This window comes from Botrytis fragariae (assembly GCF_013461495.1).
Source record: "Botrytis fragariae strain BVB16 chromosome Unknown tig00000012, whole genome shotgun sequence".
In the NCBI taxonomy this organism is placed as follows: Eukaryota; Fungi; Ascomycota; class Leotiomycetes; order Helotiales; family Sclerotiniaceae; genus Botrytis; species Botrytis fragariae.
In genome coordinates this window covers 761352-788054 of record NW_023500989.1, presented here as the reverse complement: position 1 = coordinate 788054, position 26703 = coordinate 761352, and the positions used below count along the sequence as shown (strand labels likewise).

General features: G+C 43.7%; 10 protein-coding genes across 10 annotated transcripts; 4 read left to right on the top strand and 6 right to left on the bottom strand.

Annotated features, from left to right (window-relative positions):
• Nucleotides 1-35: 35 nt before the first annotated feature.
• On the bottom strand, nucleotides 36-1322 carry Bfra_002468 (putative mitochondrial carrier protein yhm1 protein; the record flags this gene model as incomplete). Its single annotated transcript, XM_037332887.1, has 6 exons — nucleotides 36-227; nucleotides 278-532; nucleotides 587-1006; nucleotides 1064-1105; nucleotides 1159-1196; nucleotides 1250-1322. The coding sequence occupies 6 exons, from the start codon at nucleotides 1320-1322 to the stop codon at nucleotides 141-143; spliced, it is 915 nt and encodes a 304-aa protein (XP_037195015.1). The 3' UTR covers nucleotides 36-140.
• Nucleotides 1323-2017: 695 nt separating this feature from the next.
• Bfra_002467 (putative rna polymerase iii subunit rpc82 protein) lies at nucleotides 2018-4286 on the bottom strand (the record flags this gene model as incomplete). Its single annotated transcript, XM_037332886.1, has 4 exons — nucleotides 2018-3196; nucleotides 3253-3996; nucleotides 4106-4168; nucleotides 4278-4286. 4 exons carry the CDS (start codon nucleotides 4284-4286, stop codon nucleotides 2018-2020), a joined length of 1995 nt encoding a protein of 664 aa, XP_037195014.1.
• A 317-nt stretch (nucleotides 4287-4603) lies between these two features.
• On the top strand, nucleotides 4604-7191 carry Bfra_002466 (putative cytochrome b-c1 complex subunit 2 protein). Its single transcript, XM_037332885.1, has 6 exons — nucleotides 4604-4905; nucleotides 4982-5156; nucleotides 5212-6059; nucleotides 6110-6201; nucleotides 6683-6797; nucleotides 6865-7191. The coding sequence occupies exons 1-6, from the start codon at nucleotides 4639-4641 to the stop codon at nucleotides 6940-6942; spliced, it is 1575 nt and encodes a 524-aa protein (XP_037195013.1). The 5' UTR covers nucleotides 4604-4638; the 3' UTR covers nucleotides 6943-7191.
• Nucleotides 7192-7614: 423 nt separating this feature from the next.
• Nucleotides 7615-10237, top strand: Bfra_002465 (putative mak10 subunit protein; the record flags this gene model as incomplete). The annotated part of the gene is made up of 7 exons (XM_037332884.1): nucleotides 7615-7648; nucleotides 7700-7849; nucleotides 7914-7981; nucleotides 8030-8158; nucleotides 8210-8440; nucleotides 8493-8945; nucleotides 9005-10237. 7 exons carry the CDS (start codon nucleotides 7615-7617, stop codon nucleotides 10235-10237), a joined length of 2298 nt encoding a protein of 765 aa, XP_037195012.1.
• A 1634-nt stretch (nucleotides 10238-11871) lies between these two features.
• Nucleotides 11872-14900, bottom strand: Bfra_002464 (putative microtubule binding protein; the record flags this gene model as incomplete). The annotated part of the gene is made up of 8 exons (XM_037332883.1): nucleotides 11872-12051; nucleotides 12200-12277; nucleotides 12560-12840; nucleotides 12893-14183; nucleotides 14239-14358; nucleotides 14413-14630; nucleotides 14698-14779; nucleotides 14844-14900. The coding sequence occupies 8 exons, from the start codon at nucleotides 14898-14900 to the stop codon at nucleotides 11872-11874; spliced, it is 2307 nt and encodes a 768-aa protein (XP_037195011.1).
• Nucleotides 14901-15824: 924 nt separating this feature from the next.
• Nucleotides 15825-16543, bottom strand: Bfra_002463 (putative endopeptidase inhibitor-like protein). The gene is made up of 2 exons (XM_037332882.1): nucleotides 16295-16543; nucleotides 15825-16242 (listed from the first exon to the last, which is right to left on the bottom strand). The coding sequence occupies exons 1-2, from the start codon at nucleotides 16492-16494 to the stop codon at nucleotides 16134-16136; spliced, it is 309 nt and encodes a 102-aa protein (XP_037195010.1). The 5' UTR covers nucleotides 16495-16543; the 3' UTR covers nucleotides 15825-16133.
• A 734-nt stretch (nucleotides 16544-17277) lies between these two features.
• Bfra_002462 (putative mrna cleavage factor complex component pcf11 protein) lies at nucleotides 17278-19624 on the top strand (the record flags this gene model as incomplete). The annotated part of the gene is made up of 7 exons (XM_037332881.1): nucleotides 17278-17445; nucleotides 17552-18049; nucleotides 18097-18363; nucleotides 18417-18883; nucleotides 18933-19128; nucleotides 19177-19503; nucleotides 19561-19624. The coding sequence occupies 7 exons, from the start codon at nucleotides 17278-17280 to the stop codon at nucleotides 19603-19605; spliced, it is 1968 nt and encodes a 655-aa protein (XP_037195009.1). The 3' UTR covers nucleotides 19606-19624.
• Nucleotides 19625-20697: 1073 nt separating this feature from the next.
• Nucleotides 20698-21599, bottom strand: Bfra_002461 (putative nitrogen metabolite repression protein; the record flags this gene model as incomplete). Its single annotated transcript, XM_037332880.1, is given in 2 exon segments — nucleotides 20698-21548; nucleotides 21566-21599. 2 exon segments carry the CDS (start codon nucleotides 21597-21599, stop codon nucleotides 20698-20700), a joined length of 885 nt encoding a protein of 294 aa, XP_037195008.1.
• Nucleotides 21600-22867: 1268 nt separating this feature from the next.
• Bfra_002460 (putative prp 4 c domain-containing protein) lies at nucleotides 22868-23643 on the top strand (the record flags this gene model as incomplete). The annotated part of the gene is made up of 2 exons (XM_037332879.1): nucleotides 22868-23162; nucleotides 23234-23643. The coding sequence occupies 2 exons, from the start codon at nucleotides 22868-22870 to the stop codon at nucleotides 23641-23643; spliced, it is 705 nt and encodes a 234-aa protein (XP_037195007.1).
• A 1080-nt stretch (nucleotides 23644-24723) lies between these two features.
• Bfra_002459 (putative tannase subunit protein) lies at nucleotides 24724-26520 on the bottom strand (the record flags this gene model as incomplete). The annotated part of the gene is made up of 2 exons (XM_037332878.1): nucleotides 24724-26106; nucleotides 26167-26520. The coding sequence occupies 2 exons, from the start codon at nucleotides 26518-26520 to the stop codon at nucleotides 24724-24726; spliced, it is 1737 nt and encodes a 578-aa protein (XP_037195006.1).
• Nucleotides 26521-26703: the final 183 nt, after the last annotated feature.

Sequence of the window (26703 nt, the reverse complement as noted above, 5' to 3'; positions counted from 1 at the left end):
TGAGTCGAGTGATTTGCCCTCCCATATATCGACTCCCAGCTATCTACAAGGAGGGTACAATATATCGTTTTATATCATTAAACGCCAGTTTTCCATCCCATCCGTCTTGGTATTATTACATTACGAGGCGCACGAACATTCTATTTGGAAAGAGCAATATCAAAAGCAGGGATTAAAGTTTGTGCAAGCCAGAAAGAGAACACCAATTTTGGTCCAGTCATCAATAGCTATTAGGCGTTAGTGTTGTTACTTGACAATGAGTGAGGAACAAGCATACCTTTGGTGTTAAACCTTTGAAGAAACTAGTCATTCCCTCATTCTTCATCATGCTTGACACAATTCTGAAACCACTTTCTGGGTTCTCGAAGTTACGGTTTTGGATACGAGTCTTGATAACATCGAGAGGTGCGGAGACGACAAGAGATGCAGAAGCACCGGCGATAGAAGCCACAAAGTTCTGGAACCAGGTGGCCTTGTTGTAATCGTTCAAATTGAAAAGGTATCCTTTAGCAAAGGCAGATCCTCCGAAGAGCTTTGAAATATATTAGCAGCCGTTTAAGTAAAGAGGAGTAGGAGGGGAACTTACAGCAAAGGATCCTGGTGCATTTCTTGCAGCGGTCCATTGCCAGCCTCTATACAATCCAAACCCTTCATCTCTAACGATTCTGACAACACCTCGTCCTCTGAAAGCCTCAGGGTTTGTCTGACGCTTGATCTTGAGAACATCGAGGGGAAGGAGGACAATCTCTCCAATTCCAACAAGACTTCCTGCTACTGAACTCATCATCGCCTTTCCAGTCTTTTTGCCAAATGTGTTTTCGAAAGTACTACCGTGGTGTGTAGTAAGATAATCGCGAACAAATGGTTGTCCACCATACTTGTAGACCCTTTGTAGGACTTTGTATCCTGCAGCATATCCTAGACCCGGGAAGAGAGAAAAGAATTTGGTGCCGACAGATGCTGTTGCCTTGTCCTTGAAGATAACTTCTGCCAACTTGCCCTTGGTCTGCGGTTCAAATAATTAGCATGGCATGGTAGAAAAGTGCATTAGGGGGGGTTGTACCGATCCCTGATTGCTCATCAATCTCTTTGCGATTGTGTCGACCTTTGATGGGTCAGTAAGTTCATTTTCAATGAGGGTTCTTGGTGTGTCTATACAGGATGAAAGACAGCAAGCTCAGCAATACCGGCAGATCCTACGCATAGTGTAAGTGATTGCTCGTATCTAAACTAATCCGAAGAAACCAACCTGAGCCCAACAATCTAGCCAATGTAGATTCTGACTTATAGCCTTTAGAAGGCGATGCAGCAATTGGAGACATTGTGGTGGCTATAACAAAATCAAATAGAGAATGCTTCAAAATCAACTAAATGAGTGAAGTATTTGAAATTGTCCGAGGCTTCGAATTGTTCTATTCTTCAAAGATTGTGGAAGTAGAAAAATATTTTGTCTGGTGTGATTCCCAAACTTTTTTTTCTTTGGACCTTTAGAAAGCCCTTGTGAGTTGTCCGTGCACACCAGGTACAATTAGCACAAAGTCGGTATTTTGCCGTGGGGTATGAAACGTAACTGGCGAAACTGGTTGATAATATCTTTTAGATGATCGAGATAACAGGTGGGAATTGAGCCTTGGAGAGATTGATATTATTTGATAAGACTTGAGTGATTAACCTTTTTTTTTAGTAATACTCTCAAGGAGTTTCTGGTGTTGACCGAAAGATATCAGGTAGGTAATTAGGTAATATTGTTTGGATTCAAGGGGGAATAATCAGAAGCGAAACAACAGCATTATAAGCTTCATGCCTACTTACAATTTGCAAATTTGGAGAATATCTACCTAAGCAACTAATCTAGGCTACGAAATGAACCTATGGTATCCCAAAGTAATGAGTCAACTGGAAATAACCATTGCTGCTCGACTATACTAGAACGCCTTTCTTAATGCAGTAGATGGCGCCGCCCCAGTGTGAAAAATCAAGAACGCTAAAGCCCCGAACCAAAAACCATCCATACGAGTTAATAATCTTGAAATATGCCGACCAATTCGTCAAGTCTACAAATCTGTCCTAACAAATCTTCTTCCTTTGCCCGAATCTCACGCAACTGGTTCATCTGTTCGGGTCGAAGAAAGGCCTCCTCTTGGCCTTGAACATCTGTACGCTCTGATAATGCAATGATATCTGCTTTGCGTCGCTTTTCTACATCGAGTCGTTGAAGGCATCTTGACATAGCCTTGTAAGTTCGATCCAACAAAAGTGAGGTAACCCGATCTTCATCACAAAACCACAAATGTATAGTACGCACAATCATACGACCAGCATCCCTGGGGACTTCTTGAATATCAACCATACCATGCATTTGCATGTTCACAAGCGTAGTGCGGGAGTCCTGCTGCTTAATCAACGCCAGCTTAGCAATATGCTTTTCTTCAAGCTTTCCCATCTTCCTCATCACCCGTACGAGTCGATGACCGATTTGGCCAAAATTCTCATATATAATGGAGTCAAGTTCGGATTCTCGAAGTCGGTCAATCACACGCTCAAAATCTACCGTCCATTCGCCCATTTGCCGAGCACCGCACTTTCGTAGTAGTTGGCAATCATCAGCGGCTAACAATTGAAGATGGCTCATTACATGCATCATTCGGGCCTGGCGACTCTCTGTTGGGGGAGGAGTTCTGTCCCGGTCTTTAAAAGTGACGGCTCGCTTGCTTGTGTTAGCTCCAGGTTGATCCGAAAATGGATCATCTTCGTCAACATCCATTGCATGCCCGTTTCCATTCGTGGAAGGCTTGTGATCATCTTCTGACTCCTCATCAGAACTCGCCACACCTTCTACTTCTGCTTCATCTTGAGCCTTTCTCTTTCTGCCGTTCTGAAGCTTGTCAAGCCTGGAAGTATCGATATTTTGACTGGTAGCTTTGCCAATTCCAGTGGATACGTTGATTGTCTTACTTAAAGCATCGGTCAACTCTTGTGTTGTTATTATGATTGAAGGTCCATCAGCGTCATCCACAGCATCGTCAATTCTCGGGTCAGGTCGACATCTAGGAATCTGTTCTGCCATGAGTCGAAGAAGTTCCGCATAGATATACGACGTGGTTACACCAATCCGAGAATTCGCAAGCTCAACAAGTCGCCGATTTCTCATAAAGACAGTACACTTCTCATGATTGATTCGTAAAACTAAATTTCCCTAAAAATGTGTTAGCATGCAATCACAGACAGCCATAGATAATGCAAAAATCTCACATCAAGCTTGCTACTTTCGTCATCGCCAAAGTCATACCCATTAGTTGCACCGCCATTGTGAGAAAGTCTTCTTCGTTTCGAGGCAGCGCCGTTCGTATGGCCATTGGTAGATGAGCGATTGTAACCGATGGGTTTCCAATTTGGAACCTGAGCTCTCAATTCTTGTAGCTGTCCTCGAATTCTCATCCTTAACTCGTCTTTTTGCTTCGTTCCTCTCGTGGCTCCCCCATAACTATCTTGAAGAAGCGCCTTTTCAACCGCATTATAACTATCTGTCGGACTTCGAAACATATTCTGCCCAACAGGTTGAATAAATCCTTCCTCCAACAATTGGATCAATGTATGATTCAATTGCCCTGAGGGGTATGAATGAACACCATTGCCATTCGTCGCGCCATTGATTCCGTTGCCATTGGCATGTGGTTCGTGGTTCTTGTTTAACTCTGCGATTATGTCGGATATTTTAGCGTGGCCCAAAAGTACCAATTGTCCCATAATCTCGGCCGCAACAGACCCAAACCGTTCTTCCGCAATTTCTAAGATTTTCCCAGATCTAACCAACGCATACGCGGCATCGATATTTGCTTCATAATGGGTGTCACTGCCTTCTGAGTTATGGTAAACCAAATTCTGTCGAACCAGGACCGTTAATCCAAGCTTCAATTGTCGCGTTGTGAGTTGAGTGTGTCGTTTGAGCGCATTCATAGGTAACCTTCCCCGTCGAAGTAAGATAGTGAAAATGCGCTACATGATGTCAGACTTTACAACAGCAGAGATATTTTCTTCAGCCTTGTCACTTATGCAAGGCTTGGTTCAATATATTTTGAAAAGATGGAGTAAGCGGTGGACTTACAGACGACAGTTCGCCATAAATATCATCGACGAGCAGTGAGCAAAGCTCAACTGCATGTTTGGACTATCCATTGAGTCAGCTGGTTACAATATAATTCGCAGTATTGTGATATGTATCTTGATGCGAATAGCAGGCGACAGCGATGCTTCTGACTTAAAGCAATTGAACTTACTTTAGACATAATTTTTATTGCTACTAGAGGATGATTTCAGTATCCCTAGAGCTTCCACAATTACTACCGATGTTTCATTGACAAGATGGAAGATGTTAAATAAAATTGTAGAATAGATAGAAATTCCAGATTGTCGAATCCTCAGATTATTACTTAGAAATTTTGAGGTGGGGACCAATTGTCGAATGGGCAAATCAAAATTGGAGGGGATTGAATTACACAAAACACTAAACCATATTTAGACTAGCGCGATTGTTCCGAGATCTTCCAGCGAAAAGAACTGTAGGATATTGGTATTATTGAACGTCTTGATCTTTAAAAAATACCGAGTCTCCCCTCCTCATACCAATATATCCAAACAATGATCTCACGGTCGGCGATTGGAAGACACGCACAGCTTGCTGTTCGCAGGCAATGCTGTGCTCAGCCAGCTAATCGTCGTGGTCTTGCTGCCGTTTCCTCCGGATCGACTTCATTCTCATACGAATCATCTGATGTTGCTGGAGTTAAAGTCGCAAGCAGAGATGTTGCTGGAGCCACCACAAAACTTGCTGTCGTTGCTAAGGCTGGAACAAGATATCAGACTGCACCAGGTTTGACATCAGGCTTGGAGCGATTTGCATTCAAGGTAAACTTCAAAACAGGCACCAACTTTCGCATTTTATTGTATTGTGTAAGATACTGACTTATATTTTACAAATTAGAACACCTTGAAGCGATCCGCTCTCCGTATCTGCAGAGAATCTGAGCTTTTGGGCGCACAATTGAACGCTTACCACACCCGCGAGGCACTCGTCGTTGAGGCTAAGTTTCTTCGGGAGGATTTACCATACTTTACCGAACTCCTTGGTGAAGTCATTTCCGCGACAAAGTATACTTGTAAGTGTGGAGTTGAGAAATATTCATAAGGGCGCCAACTGACTGTTCATAACAGCTCATGAATACCACGAAGAAGTCGAGCACCAGATTAAGTTGGGCCAAAAGAAACTCCTTGGAAGTGTATCTGAGCTTGCTATCAACTCAGCACACGGTGTTGCATTCCATAGAGGACTCGGAACGCCTCTCTTCCCATCCTCATCTACACCTCTCACAAAATACTTGAGCTCGGACTCCGTCAGCGAATTTTCAACCCAAGCATACTCAAAGCCAAACATCGCCGTTGTTGCAAATGGTGCCAGTCAGGCAGATTTATCGAAATGGGTAGGAGAGTTCTTCACTGGTACTCATGCCGGACAAGGTCTCTCTGGTCCTGGTGCCACTAAATACTATGGTGGTGAGGAACGTATTGCCCATGGCTCGGGTAATTCATTTGTTCTCGCTTTCCCTGGATCTAGTTCCTTTACAGCAGGAGAATCATACAAACCTGAATTCTCCGTCCTCGCTTCTCTTCTCGGTGGAAAATCTAGCATTAAGTGGTCCACTGGATTCTCAATCTTATCCAAGGCTGCATCTTCATTCCCAGGAGCCAGCGCCACAGCCACTAACTTTGCTTACTCTGATGCTGGACTTTTGGCAATTCAATTTAATGGTTCCGCGTCCGCTGTTAGATCAGCTGCTATTGAGGCTGTCAAGGCCCTCAAGGCAATTTCTGAAGGTTCCATCAGTCAAGAAGATTTCACAAAGGCTGTCGCTAATGCTAAGTACAACGCATTGGAGGAAGGCCAAAACGTTGAGGCTGGTCTTGTCTTGACTGGCTCTGGACTTGTCCACGGCGGTAAGGCATTCCAAATCGACGAAGTTGGCAAGAGCGTCGAATCTGTCAGCATTGAGAAGTTGAAATCGGTATGTACCTCTTCATTACTCATACGACGTGATACTAATGTTTATTATAGGCTGCAAAGGCTATTCTGGAGGGCAAAGCTACAGTTTCGGCAGTCGGTGATCTTTATGTTCTTCCATATGCAGAGGAGCTTGGTCTTTCAGTGTAAAGCTAGATTTAAAGATGGGATAACGGGGTGTATTATCAAAAGCTCTTAGAGTGTATTGTAGATGTGATGCTTGCTGTGAATATATGATTGATTTCCTTTGATGCGGATGAACCAGATTTTGAATGCCTATCAAGTATAACCTTAAAAAGCTAGACTGAAGAAACTTTGCAGTCAGCCAATTCTGCTCTGAGTAGGCGGCCGGCTCGGAATATGAATATCACGTGATCTCGGAAATTTCTCCAATTCTTCCCGCGCTCCACGGAAGGTCAAAGGCACGGCAGCAACCTTCTCTTCAAATTACATCGTCCCGATTCACATAACCCTCATCTTACAAAATGGCATTTGCGTGGAAAGCCTCAGGTCTCACGTACGTAGTCGCAGTTCCGCCGCCTCCTTGCAACCCTTTTGTTTGGCGCAATGGAGGGCATTGGGCGCCGCATCGGGGAAGACTTTTACTGACGTATTTCTGGATTACAGCTACAACAAGTACTTGTCCGTCGCCGCACGAACTGTCCGCAGAAGTTTGAAAGATGACAAACGATTGGCCGCTGAGCGCAGAGGAGAGATGGAATTGAGATTCGCCAAGTGGAACGTAAGTGACTCCTTGAGTCGCGGGGATTAAATTGAGGGAGGTTGACTAACGAGGATTATTGGAACAGAACGGCAAGCAAGGCGAAGTCAAGAACGTTGCTGAGGCCAATGCAGCATCAATGGCAGAGTCTACTTCATCTTCTTAAATATGGACACGGCACTTTTAAACGCCCCGGTGGGAGGAGGGGAAAGACCTGTGCGAGAAATGAATGGCAGAGTGGACTTGTACATTTGTATCATCCAGGGCTATTGAGCCAAGGCAATTGAAAAGTCTCATTACTCTCGCAAATGCTCCGGTCTATTCTACGTTCTGCATGACACTATCTGGACGACTCGACATCTCCAAAGCAGTTTATATTAGCATCTTTCATACTTTATCACATGAAATGTTTGAACCCCCCATAAACTCTGTTCGTGATGTATTAAGGTGACAATATTATATAGTCTGGCCTAGGTATTATTCTCGTTCCTCATGCATGTCGTAGCACATATTTAACCCATCACCCTAAAGTTGAAGATTATAATCAAGGAGCACAGAGACGACATTGATGTGTGCGAAACAAGATTAAATATTTAACGTCCATCAAAATCATGAAATGGCCTCAATACAATGTAAACAAATACTCTTCCAATGTTGAAAACTAATTTTCTGTATTTACTTATTGTCCTCTTGAATATGAAATACTGCACTCATGCCACTTTCCGTAACAAGCGAGAACTCTATCTTTCTCGCAACATTGAAACGAGAGTGACGAATATTCCTCAAAAAATATACTTCGATGCTTTGAGCAATCATTCACAACAGCTACGGTATAGCCATGCATAACAACGATGTAGCTGCTATCACGCAGCGTAAGTACCCTCTTTTATATGATAATACCTGTCGCTGACGGCCGCTTGCAGAAGTATCAGACCTTGACATTGATCAAGGTCCCAGTGACCCAGCGGCAATGATGGCAGCGCTCAATCCGGAACTACGACCCGCTCCCAAGTTGTACAGCAAGGGGGTTAAGATTACGGATATTACTCAAATCTTCACAAATGCTGCTCACCGTGTGTTACCTATCACAAAACCGAAAGACTTTTGTATAGGTCACGTGCTAATGGCCTGCCATAGAGCTCGAAGTAGGAGACCTTATTAAGGATCCATTTTTTACATTATTTGAGGCTGTTGCTGCTCTAGAGGTTTGTCCTTCATTTCTAGTGAATGGCTGAGCTGATCTTCGAGTGCAGATCATGGATCCAAAAATGGATAGTGGTTACCTAGCTCCTGGAGAAACTATGGAGGATGATTACGATTTCGCCCAGGCGCTACTGCCAGAGGAAGTTTTGGGTATCATTGATCAGCTTCTTTGTCATGAGGTACGTCAATCCCAGATATAACCAGAATCTTAGCAGACTGACTTCGAATAGATGGCTTGGCACATGGGTCACCCGCTTGCTCAAACAATCTTTACCAGTCTATACATTGATCGAATCCTACATCCCTCACCTTTAAGTCTCAGTGAGACCCGTTTTGATAGAGACGAGAGCTGTGCCGAAGACGAACCTTTAATGTTGCAAGTTCTGAGGGCCTACTGTCTAGGTCTGATCAAAACTTGTTGGTATGTCAATAATCGAGTGAGGTCAGAGCACTTTTACGAGGTATTTGCCGCTTCTCATGTAGTGATTTCATGCCACACTAATACGCGTCTAGGAGGAAGATTTTGCGACCCATACATTCCATAGAAATCTGCTCGAGGGTATAGAGTATGATGAAATTCTTCGTTTCATGAAAGAGACTGTAGATTTAGTTCTGCAGGCTCATGGAATATCCGAGGATGTGAAGAAAGCTTTGTCGACTCGACTTAATTTTCGGCAAGCTTTTCTGAAAACCGTTGATGTAGTAGAGTCAAGATCCCTAGATGCAAAGCAGTCCTGGCGTGAGACGCTTTCGTTTATTTCTGATCTAAAATCATCCAGCAAACTTACAAAGCCCGTTCCCCAATCATTCAGTGTGAAATTACAGAGGAAGCTCGCGAGTACGGTTCCGCCACGTCCAATTGTTGTGGTGGGTCAAGAGAGTGCCTACGAACACTTGGAGAGGATGTGTAAGGATGGTGAAATCGCGGTTGATATACTTGATTATACAGATAGTCACAGTCTCATGGTAAGTGCAATATCAACTATGAGAATCATCTACTCGTTGGCTGATGATGCATATGTAAGACTTTTGTTTCATTATTTCAAGCACGAAAACCTCAACCAGCCGTGTACATTCGAACTTTACTTCAGTATTACATGTTTGCAGATATGATAATACTGGGTAAAATGTCCATCCGTGAAATTCTCGATGATGATCTAGCTAGTCTTACCTTACCCGCAAACCAGCTTCTAGATCGTATCAACGATGAAGTTGAAGTTACTCATGATCCAAGATTTCACATGGCTCAAAGGATGGAGTTATTTAGATCACGCGCGGCCAACACATACATAGATATCCTTCGGACCATGTGTCAAAGCCGATGTCGTATACGCCGAACACTCTGTCACACAATCGTTGACTGGGATAATCTACAACTTGATGGCGAGGAGATTGATCAGGAACTGAGAGAATTCACAAAAGAAAAGCCATTCATAGATAAAACCTTATCACATGATCCAATTTACGCTTTTCCCCTATCATCATGGGCGTACTATTACAAGCTTCGCCAAATGGAATGGATAGTACAATTGGGCTTTGAACTCCAGGTTTACCAGCCAGATGAGTTATCAGGGATGTATTTTTACCTCAATCATCTTTGTAAAACGAGGAGTCGTCATCTTGAACGTATCCGAAGCGAGGTCATGCGATCCTACTCTGTACGTCGCAATGAGTCGCAGCTTGATCCTACTCAAAGAGAGGAATTTACCAATGCAATTTCATTCATAAACTTCTCCATGTTGGAAGTAACCTCGACGTATGGTTTCGCAGACGCACTATCTTCGTTGTTTGAAGCACTTCGCCGTCTGGATCTTATACCCATACCTCCAAGACCATACGGCAACGATGTAATGCGTTACGAAGTCCGCATGAAACCATTTTCTACAATTGGCCTTCCTGCCCCCTTGTCGTTTGAATCTTTCACATACAACGTCACGCAGCCCAATGAGACCACTCTCGATTTACTTTTGATTGCTGGAGAAGCCACTGCTGCTGCTAAGAAAGGATTCGAGATCCTGAGTAAACTCAATCCTAAAGATGCCTATTGTCGTGGATCTCATGAGAGTTGGCTGAAAGATATCAAAGACTGTTTGAAAGCGTGTATCTTTACTGGAATCTCGATTGCAGCGGTCAAAAAGGCCATCGAAGGTGCAGGCAAGGACAATAAAGTGAAGATCCAGGTGGAGATACCCACAACAGGTAAAGGATATCATGATTGGTGGATTGTGCCTAAAATTCTACCCGATCCGAAAAGGTAATGATCAGTGATTGATTTTCATGTTTCGGGGACTCGGACTCTACTTGTTCGGAAGGGTTCAGAACGTCAACTATGGAATTCGGAGGCCTCTCTGAAACTCCCTGGGAAGGCGTCTGGTAGATGCTAATCGGGCATGTCAAAATGCAAACCTTGTTATTTCTTACGCAAGCCCATGGGACTGAACTTTATCCTCTGCGTCTTGTCTCTTCTCTCCTGCCAAGAGGTTCAGACAATCTGAGAAATTTAGACTGTGTGACACAGGAATTAGATAGATAATTTATACATATGACTTCCAAAATTTGTAGCCCAAGCACCATGATGAAATCTCATATCTCTGCATCAACTTAATTCACCTACTAACTTTCATTCCACAACGTCGCAAATGTTACACAGAAGAGTCACATCAAGACGCAGAATTGGATACAAGACCCTGACTTAAATGATCGAAATCTAATTGAGATTTCGATTCCGATGTCTTTCCAATTTTCGATTGCCATAAATGCGATCCAATCGCGATCCGCGGGTCTGAAGCAACAATATCCAAATATCACATCACGACCCCTTTTCCCTCTCCACCAATCCCTTTCCCCCTCCCCAAACTCCCACCTCATAATTGAAAAAAAAGGAAGACAGAAGATATTTTGTTGCACATCTAAAATCCTGTCGGGCAACTCGCCGACAATAACTATTTTTCGATGACAAAAGCTTTTCGCGGCACTTACTTTCTCTCATGTATCTTTGCTGGCGGGAAAGGGGCACATCGCTCGATGGCCTGTTTCGATGGGGGTCGAATGACGGACGCGGACAGAGCGCCGACATCCATGTTCCAAGCGACGATGCGGATGTCCATTTTACGCCGTGGTTAATATTTTGTTGGGTTTATGTTCGTTCCATTGGTAACAACCTCGTGCTGTACTAAATCTGTTATGGCCTTGCTTATGCGTTGTTGTATGTCATCGCATGGTCCCTGGTTTGCCTCGGGGTTTGTTGCGGGGTCATGATTTCTTCCAGGGACATCATGGGAAATGAGAATCATGGTTTATTATCTATTTCGAATTGAGCTTTCGGCCATCTCTACGTATCAGCACAGAGAGATAACTTTGGCAATCAAATAGTTGAGGTATCGATCAAGTCCGCCATCCATCCTATCACATAAAAGGCTGGAAGGCCATGAATGACTGACTGTATGGTGCCAATTTTGCATCGGTTAAGTATGACGAAGCGAAATGTACATATATGCATTTGTGATATAGAATACTAATCAAATTTTGTTCAGACCCATAACTTCGTATCGTTTCAAAGAGGGGGAGGGTATACGCAAAAGTCCCAACCAAAGAGAATCGCTCGATATTCATCCCTAATCAATCTACAACCCCAATCTTAGACATCTCTATCCATATATCCATAAAATGCTGCCAAGTTGGAAATGCCAATTGCCAACTTGTTCTAAACTTTCCAAGTGCGTATTTGACCGTCTTTCTTGCCCCCAATAACGCATACGGAATATTCAGATCATGAATTCGTTCTCTCATCCAATACCCCGTCAAAAATGCAGATTCACGCTACCAATGCAACCAATTTCTCCCTATAAAGCTCCTGTTTATGCATACTACCACCACCTCACACGTGTCAAATTCAGCGTCTTGGACCTGAGTTCACAAGTTGTCGTTGCTTGTTCAACCAAGTCTTTGGCGCATCTTGTCTACGTTGTAGCACCACATGATTACTTTGTAATCTGTTTGTAAGATCATACCAGGCAGTGGCTATCAGGGCGTTCTCGCGAGTGAGGTTCTTCACCAAAATATCATTTGCGGCCTTCACACAAGTTGAATCAGTTTCTTGCGCACACATAGTTCACATAAATGATAATATGACTCTCAATATGGATACAATCATTGATTGGAATAAGAGGTATAATATTATTTATGATGGTGGTTGTGAGAATAAAAAGTCGATACGGTACCTTTTGCGCTTCTGGGTCTTCTGCCAGGACTAGTCTTCGTTGAAGCTCTTGTATGGTTGATTCTTTCTTTTGAAGTTGCTGGAAATTATATTAGTCGATGCCTTTAGATTATTTTGGTGGAAGTTGAGAAGGTGATGGATTTGTTTGAGAGAAAGACGACGATGGAGGTTGTGCTACTGGCAATACACCAAATGCTGCCTGCTCCCTAGCAAGTTCTTCATCATGCTGATCATGATCTGGAGCGCTTGACGCAGGTTCATTAAGCCTTTTATTACTGAACAATTTTCCGATTCGCTTGATTGCGGATTGTTTTTTTGGTGAAGTTGGTCTTGATGTAGAAATATTGTCCTCTTGACTTACCTCTTTCAATGCATCAAGAGCTGTTGCAGACTCGGAGTCTTTGCCTGTTCCTTCGATAGAACCTGATGGGTGTTGGAAGATATTCTTCAGTTGTTCCGAGAGTTTATCTTTGGATTTTAATGCTGCAAGAAGGTGAGACTGTTGGTCAACGAATTCTGTTCTCAAATCATTATGCTGTGCTTGGAGAAGCGCCAAATCCTTCTCATATGATGAGGCTACTAATTCGTTGGCCTCCTTGAGCTGTTCCAATGCTGTGATTTCATCGGAATCCATAGCACTCACTATCTTGAGGTTAGCTGATGTTACACACATACTAGAAGCTTGATCACTCACAATCTGCCCGTGCTCTTAACAAATCTCGCTCGCTGCTTGTAAGTTTGGCGGTAAGCTCGTTTATTGCGTGATTCAATCTCTCGATCTCCTTTGTGGCGTCGCGGTATAGTGATTGTCCAGAGGACTTCGCTCGTTCTCTGTGAAAATCATCGAGTGTCAGTTGAAAAGGTCCAATGTTCATCATTTTGTCGACTGCTATAACTAACGCTTCGTCTGTTGGGAGGAAAGATCTGTCGCCCATGATAGTTGAGATTTGATCCTGAGAGATGGCGTGAGCCTCTTTCAACTCTTGGGTCTTCTCGCGAAGTCTCCGGATTTCCATTTCCGCTTTCTGCAGCTCGGCTCGAAGTTCAGCATTAGCTTTACCACCTTCATTGCTTTTAAGAACCTGTAACTCCGCTTTCAGTCTGGATATTTCAAGCGATGGGTTAGGTTCGTTTGGACTATCACTTCGATTAAGCTCATCTTCAAGACTGAAACCACCACCCGACGGCTCTTCTGGCGAATGTGAGTCTACGCGCTCTTGAAGTTCGTTGATATACTTCTCATCATGTCGTTGTCTTTCAAGATGAAGTTCTATCTCCTCCATTCGTGACCTAAGTTCTTCTTCCAAAGCCATACCCTTATTTTTTAGGTCGGTTATGGTATTCTCTTGTCCTTCGAGCACTTTCATGTATTCTCTGCGAGTTGTTTTGAGCAATTCATTTTCCATATGAACTTTATCATAATCCTTTTGGTTTTCTTGTAGCACATCTAACTGCTCACGCAGTCTTGCGTTTTCCTTTTCGATAGCGTTTTGCTGAGCAAGTTTCTTTTCATAATGTTCGACCTTGTTTGCTCTCTTCAACAAAGCAGAATTCTCGACTTCGAGTTCCTTCAATCTGTCTTGAGTCTCCAAATCTCGGGTGTGCTTAATCGATACTAGCTCTTTGTTCTTTAGTTCTCTATTTACCCGAGCGTCTTCAAGCTGCTGTTCCTGGTTGGCAATTAATTGTTCCGAATCTTCAAGTCTTTTTTCGAGTCTTGAAATATATTCGCTTTTGCCTCCGTGATTAACCGTTTCTTGTAGCTGTTTAATTAGTCGGTCTTGTTCCTTAGTCTCGTCTAGTAGATGATCACGGCTTTCTGATAGATTTTCCAAACGTGTGATCAGGTCAGCATTACGTTTCTTCAATGCTGCATGTTCCATGGACACGGCAGAATACTTTTCTTCAAGATCCAGAGCGTCATATGGCTTGGCGATACGATGAACCTCTAAGTCCGGTAAAGCGATTGAGAGATCTTGCTCTATCTACGTAGCATCATGTTCAGCAGCATCCAATAAACCATCGAACAAATCAACTCACTGTGGCTACATGGTTCGCGATCACTGATTGCATATCATGGCTTAGCTTCGTTCGGACACGATCGATATATCTCAACTGATTAGGACCTTTCAAGGCGACCAACAGGAATATGGTTATAAGCTGGAATACCCTGTTAGTTATGGCGATGCTGTCTCTTGTTCTCACGTTTCCTACTACCTTTGTCGATTCGGTGGGATCCGAGTATTGTGCCAAAGCATTGAAGTCGATTGGATATTCGACAACCGCTGCCTTCACCCAATTATCACAGTGCTCATGAGCATATTTCAGGAGATTTTTGTAAACGGCCTCCAAGGTCTGTTTGGCGGAAATCCATTTTGTAGAACTCGTTGTTTTCGAAATATCCTTAATGGCATATGCGGGGTCGAAGTCCTCTAAATTAAACAAAATTAGCATCCGTATCGAGGGCCTGTATAAGATGGCCGATCATGTAGAACGTACCCAGCATATCAGAAAATATAAGGCCATCAGTCAAGTCTTCTATTGACTTGACCTTGTTCAACACGGCAGGAAAGGTCTTGATCTAATCGCGAGTAGATGTTAGTGGTGAACGAGGAGCGCGTGAAGAATAGTGTTGGATCGCATACCCATGCCAATAGAACTGCCCTTGTGGTGTCATCGGGAGGCTCCAAACTGGAGGGCATTTTTCCTGTGTTGACAGAAACCCGTTGTGTTGTGGATTTCGGCGGTGTAAGGAGATGCGAAGAAGTTGAGTGAGGTTTGAAGTCTTATCGTGCGTGCAGGTGCAGATGCAGGTGCACGTAAATTTCCAGATTACACGAAATTGTATTTTTAGTGATGGACCCTGGGAGACTGGAGACTGGAGAGTGAAGACTGGAGACAGGAGGCTGGGAGCTCTGGGATTTTGGATGGAAAGATTTTGCTTTGCTATAGTCCTATATAGTGTTAAGGTTATCAGCAATTGAGAAAGGAAAAGCTTTCAACTGGAATCTCGCTATGATTTATGCTCTCTATTTCCCATGTTTCATTGTCTCCAAGTACACTTTTATTCATTTGCACTTTCTTCCTGTGTTGTGAAGCTAAAAGTCCAGGCTCGAGTCCCCCCTGTTGAACATCTCTTTGACTGTGGGGTCAATCAACAGTAACGATCGATTATTTTGCGGGGGGATGATACATACAAAGGAAAAGGGAGTCTTCAAAGAATGTCGAGTATATGAGTAGAGGAGAGCATTGGTAGAAGTCCGTTTGCAGCTACATACATATCAGAGGACAAGAAGTTTGGAGACATCTGAATATTTCCGCATGTACTCTAGCCCATCAAAGTATTGGTTAAAGTGTAACTATGGAACTATGGAAGTTTGCACAATCGACCATGGCCGAAGACCTGCGCAATTGATAAGTATGTAGATGGGGAGAATTTGATCCGGTCAACTTGAGATAGAAAGTCTACATGAATTTTCACTACAAACAGAAAATGGTATGTGATACGGTCAGACACTCATATTGCTCCGAGTCTTTTAATTAGACAGCATTTGATTCATCCATTCACGTTCAGCTTATCCGAAAACGAACCCCCTGAATACGCATGTTGCAGAGACGGTATGGTATGTAAGTGAGAGATTATTATATTTCTTCTGTAGTGACACTCGAGTTGGCTGTCCCGATTCTTAAGTATGCTGATGTTGTCCGGCCGATTACCATTTTCCCAAATCATTCTATTAAAAATGTCCCAAGACTATTCCGACTCCATTTCCCTAATGTCTTCCATATACACTGATCCTATTGACGAGGAACCACCAAACTCCTCGATAATACCCAGTACCACTTATGAACGTCATGTATACACCATCGATGAGTGGAAATTCCTGAATGCGCCTATTTCCAATTTCATATCGTGTCGTCATCAAGTCCCATTCTTAGTTATTGGCATTTACAACCTGATCCTCTTCGATAACGGCGTGATAATCGTTTCCCCATGCCTGAACAGTAACAAGGACTTGAGCTGGAGCTTTGGCAGCAAAGCCTCTGTTGAACAAATTAGATACAATCATAGACAATTGACAATAAGCATGCTTACTTGATAAGGTTGTATTCATGTGTAATAGTGCCTCCAGCGTTTTTGATCGCATCCATCGCTTGCTGTACGACATCGTTTGGAGTATCGTCCGGATACGAAACAATTACTGATTTTTGAGGTGCTGCTGTACTCAACCCAGGAATTGAAAATAGGGAAATGGCGAGTAGAGCGAGCTTCGTAAATTTTGCAATGAACAACATGTTGATAAAAACTTGGAATCTTCTCGTATGAATATTGCGACGTTTCAACGGTTGATTAATCGTTGATTGATGATTACCACCAGAAGACGGAGAACGTGGATATGGGATGAGGACATACGGAAATGCATGTATGACGATATCGATTGGGTGTGGCGCTAGCGGACCGATACCTAGCGTGATTAAGTAATTGATTGTCTCTTAGTGCCTCAGCCATTCACTAGTCCAATTTGCCTATAAACTTTCAGGTCCGTAGCGTGAGTACAAGACAATTAAATCAACATCGTCGCGTTTCTGCAAACAAACATCTTTGATTCTCAACTTCAAAGCAACTTGAATCCGCGAACACATATCAAGAGTACAACCAATTCGAACTTCCACATTATCTGCAAGGGCGACGTCGACGGAACTGATTATAAACTGCGTGAGATCTGACTTGGGGATTTGGATAGGAGGATAAAGGCGTGGGGCATCAAGCTATCTATAAGGACTGGGCCTCATAGGAAGAGAAAATTGAATACAGAGAGTTTGAGGGTTACAAAGGAGTTTTCAGAGAAATTGGCAATCATCAAATACACACTTCTAGTTCTTCTCGAGTTGAATACTTTTGCATGGTACTAGTTAGCTGTTGTTTAAAAGCTCCTTCTTGTTTAATCGAGTCGTGGAGCTTGGTGGTTTTTCACGACAAAGACCTTTTCTTTTTCTGTGGCTGCCTTCCATCATCAAGATCATCATTACAAGTCTACGCACCTTTGCAACCTTCTGCGGCTTCCCTTATAGCCCATCATGTCATTTGGAGTCCCTTCTGATGAGGTAGCGGAGGACTACAAAAGAGCCCTTGAAGATTTGACTATGAATTCGAGATATGAGATCAGCAATCTAACCGTTATAGCAAAAGAAAACACCGAGCATGCTTTGGCCATTTCAGAGGCATTGAAGAACCATATAAAACAGGTAGGATGAATATTCTCATTTCGTAATACTAGTAGAGTCTAGTAGCTATATGCGTGCTTTGCTTTGTGCCTACATTTTGCTTCCATTACTTACGAATTAATGACAGACTTCTCCGCAAAAGAAACTACCTGCTTTCTACGTCCTCGATTCTGTAGTCAAGAATGTTGGAACACCTTATACCCTCTTCTTCGGTCGACAACTTTATTCAACTTTCATGGAGGCGTATGCTTTGGTTTCTCATGATGTGCGAAGAAAAATGGATGAGATGTTGAAAACTTGGAAAGAGCCTGTGCCTGGCTCTATAGATACACGTCCTGTATTTCCTCCAGAAGTAACTCGCCCCATCGAAAATGCTCTCATAAAAGCTAGAACCTCAGCTCTCCAACAAGAGCAATTGAGAAGCCAACAGCAGTTAATGAATCGAGGACGATCTGCCGTAGGTCAGGCTCCCTATCGTAACACACCAACTCCTCCAAACCAATCTCGACAACCTCTTTATCCCCCTCCCGGACATTCTGGATACCCTCAACAATACCCTCCTCCAGCAAATGGCCAACAGTATAACAACCAAGCCAACGGTCATCTGCAGCTTGGACTTCCTCAGGTATGTGAAGCATTCTAACATTCCTGCTTGATACTAATATTCTCAAGCGACCACCTCCAACTCAATATTCCCAACAGCCAGGCAGCTCGACATCCTGGCAGCAGTCACAGCCTCAAGGTTATCAGCCACCAGAGGCAAGCGTAGATATGTTAAACAGGGATATCTCCAATCTCATTGCTTCTTCAAAGGCAGAATTTGCCCAGAGTCCATATGATAGTAGCATACAAACAAGACTGAAAGCCTTGCTTGATTTACAGACCATTCTACAAACTCAAAGGCTTCCACCTGATCAAATAGCAATGATAAAAGAACAAGTTGCACAACTATCTGGGCCTCCCCAGCCAGCCCCTAAGATTCCATCCCCTAGGCCAGCACCTGTAGCTACGCCAACACCCCAACCACAGCCGCAGCCAACCTTGAGCTCTTTGCTAGGCCCTGGTGGGCTGGCTGCTCTATTAGCGCGACAATCTGCAACACCACAAATTCCCACGCCCCCTCCCCCCCAGCTGCTATCGCAATCCCGTCGCCTCAACCGCAACTTGCAGTACCTCCACAGCTACCCTTTCAACCAACTTCCTCAGCCCCTGTTTTGGCATCTGTTCCAAAACCTGCAGCTGATCCTAATTCATTATTGGAAAGACTTCGAGCTGCTGGTATGCTACCTGGAATACCAGCAGTGTCAAGCACACCCACTCAACCACCAAGTGCTTTAGGCGGCGCCAACCTTCCCGGCTTCCCCCCATCTCTACCCTTCATAAGTGCGCCCCCCGTGTCAAGAACGCCACTTCTAGAAATTCCCAATGATGTCGTTTTGAAGCCTGCGTCATTAAAAATGTAAGGACATTTGCACGATCAAACCTTACTCTCCTGCTAACAATCCCAGGTTTCGCCCGCATCTTATCTCCAATCTCTACGAAAAACTTGGCGCGCCATGTACACAATGTGGACGACGTTTCCAATCAGACACAGAAGGTCGAAAAAAGAAAGCTGCCCATATGGATTGGCACTTCCGTGTTCATCAAAGAATGGCTGAGGCTGAGAAGAGGGGCCAACATCGAAGTTGGTATGTTGATGAATTGGTAAGTAATCATGCCACTACTCCACTTTCAGAATCTAATACCTTAAAGGACTGGATAAAATGGCGCGAACCAGAAGATGATCAGGTGAATGATGCATCGGATACTACTCAAGGTGCTGCTGGCTCATCTTTGGCTATGAATGCTAAGCCAAAGCTTCAATATTTAGCGGTGCCAGACGATCCTGCTCTTGCTGGAAGTGTTTGTCCTATATGCCAAGAGAAGTTTGAGATGAAATGGCTAGATGATGCGCAAGAGTTTGTATGGATGGATGCTAAGAAAGTGGGCGATCGTATTTATCATGCTAGTTGTTATGCCGAAGCCACGAAAGACAGAGGCACGCCTGAGCCAACGGTTCTGGGCAAGCGGAAAGCGGAGGTGGGTTTCACGTCTTGTCCTCTTTAAATTATGGTTGATAAAACTAACTCGTGGTAGGATCAGGAACCTCACTTACGGACGAAGATCAAAACGGAGCCTTAGTCAATGTACTTTTTTTTACCAGCCACAGGCGTAAAATAGGGATTGCAGTGGATTTCTTGCATTACAAAAGATTTATTAGATCGATACATTTGCATAAAGAGAGTGTTAGGCGGAAGATTGGCTTACGAAAAGGAATAGCACGCGAGCTATATGCTTCAGATACCAGACATTTGCTATTCGCAGACGGAATCAATATGAAGATGAATTCTAGATGGCATTACCAAATCATCATGTGCAGATGTATTTATGTGATACTGTGTATGTTGCTTTTGAATTCCTGGCAGATCGTGGCACAAAGACGACAATGTTTAATGATATATGAACATACACTTCAATTTTTATCTATAACTCCTTTTTACCCTTCTCTCCTCTTCTCTTTTCCTTCCTCTATTTCACGACTTACAAACAACCCACCATAGCTGTAGAACTTGTAATTTCTAACTACATCTCTTGCCCATAAGTCAAACTTACGCGTTTGTGATGATATCTGCATTCAATATTAGAACTTAGAAGGTAAGATCTTGTTATCCTCAACTAGGTCATGAGAACTCGCTATATCCATTGAAGTGAAGGACTGATGAGGGTTAGTGAAGAGCCAATCAAGGATTTCCAAGATTGGGCAGGCTGTGAAACTGCGCCGTTGGAGTGCACCTACACGCGCGTTTTGGACTGAGCTATTTGATAGAAATCTCGGTTGCAATAAACAGTTTGACGAACCTGGAAGGGATAAACTACTTCTCATCCAACAGAATTTGGTGATGTCCAGGCGAATCCGGACTTATGCCTCGATATTCACGACAAACACACTCGAAGTAAAGTTAAATAATCTACCTAACAGGGAGCTAATTTACTGCTACTTAAATTCAATATTTCATACGAGTTTAACACTGTGGTGAAGAGACATGGTCAACATTATTACTGAATCCGTTGCATTAAACTTCGCCTACAACAGCTACCTTCTTGTGAGCTTTTTAATCCAAAGTGTTCTCCTTACGCAATAGGCTTCAAATTGTCAATAAAGTTGTCATAAGTACCACGATCCAAACTCCAAATAACACCCCATATAATCCCTAACATTCATAGTTAAAATCCCTACAATCCACTTATCTTCAACCAGTCGCCGAAACTTTGGAGTCCCGGATGCTCCTTTCTCAAAGCCTTGATATCAGCTGCATAGCCCCTTTCTTCGAACCAGTTGAACATCAATCCAACATCCTTAATCGCCCAGAGAAGAGTAGATCCAACGAAATTGAATGTTCTTGGGATATCCTTTCCAAGTCTCGATTCAAATATTTCATTTGCTTCTCCGAATGTTAATTCATCGCCCGCTAGACTGATGGCGCGTCCAGTGTACTCCTTCGGATTGAGCAATGCCTGAGCTGCAAAGTATCCAATATCAGCAGTCGCGACGAGCTGAAGTTTGGTAGTCGGAGCTAAAGAAGCACACCAAGCGGTTGGAAAAATCTTGCCTGCGAATCCTGGGGCGAAGTTCTCCATGAATGCGACAGGTCGCAGAATGGTCCAGGACATTTGGGTCCCTGCACTTTTCTCCTTCAAATATTTCTCGATATTGGCTTTGCTGATGAAATGAGGAACATCCGTCGGATCATTATCGGAATCCTCGCCGTGACGATCCACAGATGTGAATACGAAATGTTCTACGCCATGCTTGATGGACGCGTCGATAAAAGCTATGCCTTGCTCTTCTTCGCTCGCGCCGGCATTACCAAAACCCATGTTGGGCATGGTAACGCAGAAGACGCTCTTGATGGGCTGAGGAGCCGCTTCGAAAACTGCAGGACATTCATTTAGATCGCCCTGAAGAAGTTTGATCTTGTCGGATTTCTTGGCTAATTTCTCTGCTGATGGTGATTCGATGTTGCGAGTCAGAGCAAATATGGTAATATCAGCCGATCCAGTAGCAGAGAGAAGAGCATCGATTGCTGCTCCCCTTGTTTACCGGTCGCTCCCGTGATGAGAAAAGTGTTTGTCATTATTTCGATTTACTGGCTTATTGACTTGATTTAGATATTTCACTAAGAGTGTTGTTGATGTTTAAAGATTTGGTTGTTTGTTTTCATGCATATTTCTTTGTTGTTCCCTAGTCTGGTTGCTTTGGTATGCTTTGTGTCACAAATGTAGTATGTCGCTCAATCAGAGCTCTGGACAGCCACTAGCTCACGAACTAGTGCACCAGTGATGTATCATACTTATCTCTATCATAACAACATCAGATTAACTTACTCGTACTTTAAGGTCCTGATGTATTCAGCTATATTCAACCGAGTTGTCTCCTTATCGGACACAGTCGATGTAGCTCTGATGTTCATCGGTATTCCAATATCAAGTACATACATGAGCCGAGACATCACAAATACACTGCGACATTCCTTCCCAATCCCAGATGCGGGACATCACGTGTGAAACAACTTTGAAGCTCAAAGAGTTATCGGGTAGCCACTCAAAGCTATTATTTCAGCTCAAATCCGATGGCTTGCAGAGAGGCTTTGCGTCGACCTTGGCATTAATTAGATCAGAAGGCAGAAATATATCTGTTACTATTTTAAATTTGATGGCTTTGGGACTTGCAAATAGCCACCGTTTCTCCTTTCTAGGATGAAAGATATGCGTCTTTTAGTGAAGGCGCCGAGAGGCTATCTGGATATCTCAAGAGAATGTCATGGAGCATTTAAGTCTGAGCGGTTGTCTACTTCCTAAATCTCATTTCAGACATTGAAGACCTATAGGAGCTTTCAGTTCAGTATTCCATCAATGTCCTCCATCGCGTGTTATCATTTGCTGCCTCAACTAAAGTATCCGCGCTTTGATATCACATTAATCGATGCGTTGAAGGTTGCCGCCCAGTGTGAATCAACGGCGTTGAGTCCCTACTCCCTTCATTTTATAATCGTGTGCGCCCAGAAAATATCTTATTAATGGAGGCTCAACAAATACGAGAATCCTTACCAAGAGAAACGATTCGCTGTAATATCTCAGCCGTGTTTTCAAATCCATGATGCTTCGCCTCCACTTTTGAAGCTACCATGTCAACGACAATTTTGACAGCAGGCATGATAGACATGATCTTAGAGGCTTAAAACAAGGAGATATTTTTTATACAAGTAGACAGACATATTCTTACTTTGACGATATCCTTTGAAGTCGTTATTAGATATCTCGTTCTCTTGTTTTCTGTCCCCAAAATCCTTCTCATTTTCCACATTCGCTTGAAATCACAAGGGGTTTTCTACACAATCTCAAAATGAATTTGAATACTTTCATCGCTGCTTCCATTATGGTAGCTTATGCTTTCGCAGCAGCCTCAGATGCTATGCCATACAAGCTAGCAGCCAAATCCCTCAACCCTTTCGGTAATCAAGCATATGGTCTCACCAAGCGACAATCGGGCTATCAACCCTCTCAAACTTTTTGCAGTGGCTACGGCACTTGTGCAGAGGCATGCGGAACAGGTTATGAAACTTGTCCCTCAACTGACGGAGATGTTCATTGTTTCGACCCAACTGTTAAGGAAACCTGTTGTCCAACTGGAACTGGCGGTACGTCTTCTCTTTAGCTTACATATATCCATCCCTCTTATAACCGCGTACCAAACTAACTTGAAAAAAAGACTCCTGCTCCGAAGGCTACTATTGCACCCAAGCCACCGATCTCACCGTCTGGTGTTGCCCAGATGGCATGGATCTTACCGCCTGCGCAGCAATCTACTCTCTAACCGGCGTTCTTCAATCGGTTACTCCTTCATCTATCGCATCTGTCAGTGCTTCAACTATTCCAACTACACCTGCAAGTGTTACGACTAGCGATATTGTCAGTATTCCAGCCTACACAACACCTACTACACCACCGGTAGCCTCGCTTAACGCGACGAAGACAGGTGGGGGAAGCAATGCTACGTTTACAGGAAGTAGTACGGCGACGGCTACGCTGTCTGTCTTTACTGGGATGGCTGTGAAGATGGAGAAGTGGGTTGGAGGTAGTTTATTGGTTGCGGCGGTAGGAATGGGGTTGTTTTTGTAAAGCTCAATTGGTGCACTCTGCACGGTTTCCTAAACAAGCGTCAAAATGAGTACAAAAACAAGAGCTGGTGGTGCTGTCTCTACAAAGTGGTTACATTCGGGTTGTTGAATACAATATAGTATGATGAACGGTATTGATTGAAATGGTGGTGCTTAAGTTACTTTCGACTGGATAATAATGTTTTACGGGATATTTTGGATTGTTAGGTAGAAATATACTGTTTCTACATATGGAAGTTTGCTCTCTTTCTCCTTGACTGTGATGCCAGAAACACACACTCTTTACAATGTTCAATAGCTATTCAATTAATAATGAATTCATAAATAGTGAAATGTACCTGAAAGCTTTTACTCATTATGTGAAGTGTAATCTACACAATTTGCATTTCAATGTAAATCCACCGTGGAATCACTACAAAACTGCAATAGAGTCGTTTCGACGTATGATTCGAATGTAGTGATTTTGGCGTCTCGCCTTTTCTCTCCTGCTAAGTAGAATCTAGTCGCCCACCTTTAATTATCCTCCAGAACTTATTCTATACCCATTCCTAATCCCCCATTCTCCTTCTCCGTTTTCTCCAGCTCTTAAAAATATCCCACAAATATGATTCTTCGCACAAATTTCCCCAAAAATCTCTGCCTCCCTCTCTGTCCTCCCTATACTCTCTCGTAATTCTCACATTCCCCAAATATCCCGCTGTTAGCATACACAACCACATGAGAGGCATAATTCTCACGAAACATGTATGCCTAGTACAGTCTCTTTACTTTCGTAAATATGAGTGACAATTCAAGGGACCTAATATACTAAAATAAAATGCCACAGGAACTTATGCCATGAGAATTGAATTATATATATTTACAAGTGGAATAGTACATCACTCTACTAAGTGAACCTAAACAGTCTATTTACAATAAGATCGCGTTGCCATTACTGTTGCTATCACGTGACCGATATGGGTTACTAAACTTTCAGTAAGATCCAATCCCTTCCTGACATGTCTCTTGCTCCATTCTATCTTTCTCAGACTGGTCAAATCAAGATTGAGCAAAAGGTAAGAGCAGGTATGCCATGAGTTAATCAGTAGATAGGCGTTGTGTAGGCATCGAAATCGTAAATCCAGCTGTCCCACGAAGCTTGGTCATAAACGCAGTCGAAAGAGGTACCATTGTTCGACCACAGTGGGCGCAGAGGCCATTTGCAAAGAGTGGGGGCCGCAGTGCCAGTGTTGTTGAGAGTTGCCGGCGCGATGCCGTTCTCAACCCATTCGATCATAGTCTGTAGGGTTGTTGCGGGCCATCCGCCATCTGGCTGTTCGGTGCTGACTCCGCAGTGAGCACCACCGGGAACAAGGAAGAGGCGGTAGAATTCGTCCATGGCCTCTGTGCTAGAGTTGAAAGTCATGTTGGGAAACATAACGCTACGGACGGATTCGTAGTAGTGGATCGACGAAGCAGTAGGGATGGAAGGGTCCTGTTCGCCATGAACGTGGATGACCTTACCACCAGCATTTGCAAAAGCGCTAACATCAGGCTCAGTAGTCTGCAACGAGTCGCCATATTTTTGCATCCCATAGATCATCCACTCCTTCAGAGTATCGTAGGTGACGTTGTCCAGGGTGCTCAGATTGTCAACCTCTTGGAGCTGGAGAAATTGTGCGACCCACTGACCGCCAAGGCCTGTGATAGAAACCTCCCATTCTCCAGTTTCCGAGTTGTAGGTAGTATCTGCGTCACCGAACTCGGCACCAGGTTGGTAATATATGTAGGCACGCTTTCCATTGGAGTCATGAAGCCCATCCCAGAGTGTTTGGGCGAGCACAGCAGCTTCCGTCGTGACAGTTCCATTTTGTTCAGGGGTGGTACTCGTACTACCAACCTGACGTTTACCTGGAACAAAAGAACTACCTGATGATGCAGCGCAGTAGTAAGACTCGCCGATGGTGCTATTCACATTGAATTGTAGCTTGCACAGGTCTGATCGCGAGACAACACCATCAGTCTTCCCGTCCAGAGGATCGCAGAAAGCTATGGTCAAGTTTAGGATCTTCTCCATTTCACAACTTGATGGGTAATAACCCAGAGTCTGCTCGGTCACACCTGCAGTCAAGTGGTTAACTTGCTGTTGACCGTAGCGAAGGGCTGGTGCACCGATTGTAGCACCATCAAAGAGATCAGCGAAACGCTGGAGCTGACTCCAACCCTCGCGGCCACCCTCAGAACATGCTTGGTAGTAAGAATAGACCTTGTCCGAGACGTTGAAGAAGTTCTTAGTAAATTCCTTTCCCAGAGTGGCGAGTTCCCAGTGAGCCTGGTATCCCATCATATAGACGGACTGCCAATTGATGGTGTCATTGGCAAGGAGGAAGACCTCATCCCAAGATGAATCGAAGGTACCGAAACCACCGTCTGTATAACCCGAAACAGCGCCAACTATGACACCGGTAGGGTTCGAGACTGCGCCCTACATATTGATATATAGATTAATGACTTATCTCCATAAAATTTATTTTGAAAAACCTACAGCGTTAATAGAAAGACCACTGCCACCAGTCGTGACATATCGATTCTGGAATTTATCTGGTTCAGGAACCCAAAAGGAGACGTGAACCAAATCATCTGCGATACCGTTGTGCGAATAGGAAATTGTGACGTTACAGTAAGAGATGGCCTCGGTAATGTACCAATCGTTTGAAGCTGTAGAATTGGTAATAATGGCCGTAGTGACTGAAGACGCGTCAATAGTAATGCCAGGCAAGCCCGCTGCAGGGATTGCCTGGCTCGCATAAGCTGTGGTACAGACATCGCTTAACGAAAGCGCTTGGGCGGTACCTGCGATGCTGACAGCAGCAAGCACGGCCCGGTGAACGAAAGGCATGTCAGACTCGGAGAGTTTTCAAGATCAATTGCGGAGAAATAAAATAGAAAATAGAGAACTTTAGAGATTGATGTTTGATAGAATGGCTAAGCCTGATGCAAGAGAAGTAAATGGTGTAGTAGGGTCCTATATATGCTTCCTTTATTATGCTATTAAGATTATTAAGTTGAAGTGAGTAAGGTC

What these genes read in the sequence shown, in the direction of transcription:
- Bfra_002466 (XM_037332885.1), top strand. Translation starts at nt 4,639, where the DNA reads ATGATCTCACGGTCGGCGATTGGAAGACACGCACAGCTTGCTGTTCGC. An exon ending in TTCCGCGACAAAGTATACTT is followed by an intron (nt 5,157 to 5,211) that starts GTAAGTGTGGAG and finishes TGTTCATAACAG; the next exon opens with CTCATGAATACCACGAAGAA. An exon ending in TGAGATTCGCCAAGTGGAAC is followed by an intron (nt 6,798 to 6,864) that starts GTAAGTGACTCC and finishes TTATTGGAACAG; the next exon opens with AACGGCAAGCAAGGCGAAGT.
- Bfra_002463 (XM_037332882.1), bottom strand. Translation starts at nt 16,494, where the DNA reads ATGTTGTTCATTGCAAAATTTACGAAGCTCGCTCTACTCGCCATTTCC. An exon ending in CATGAATACAACCTTATCAA is followed by an intron (nt 16,243 to 16,294) that starts GTAAGCATGCTT and finishes TTTGTTCAACAG; the next exon opens with AGGCTTTGCTGCCAAAGCTC.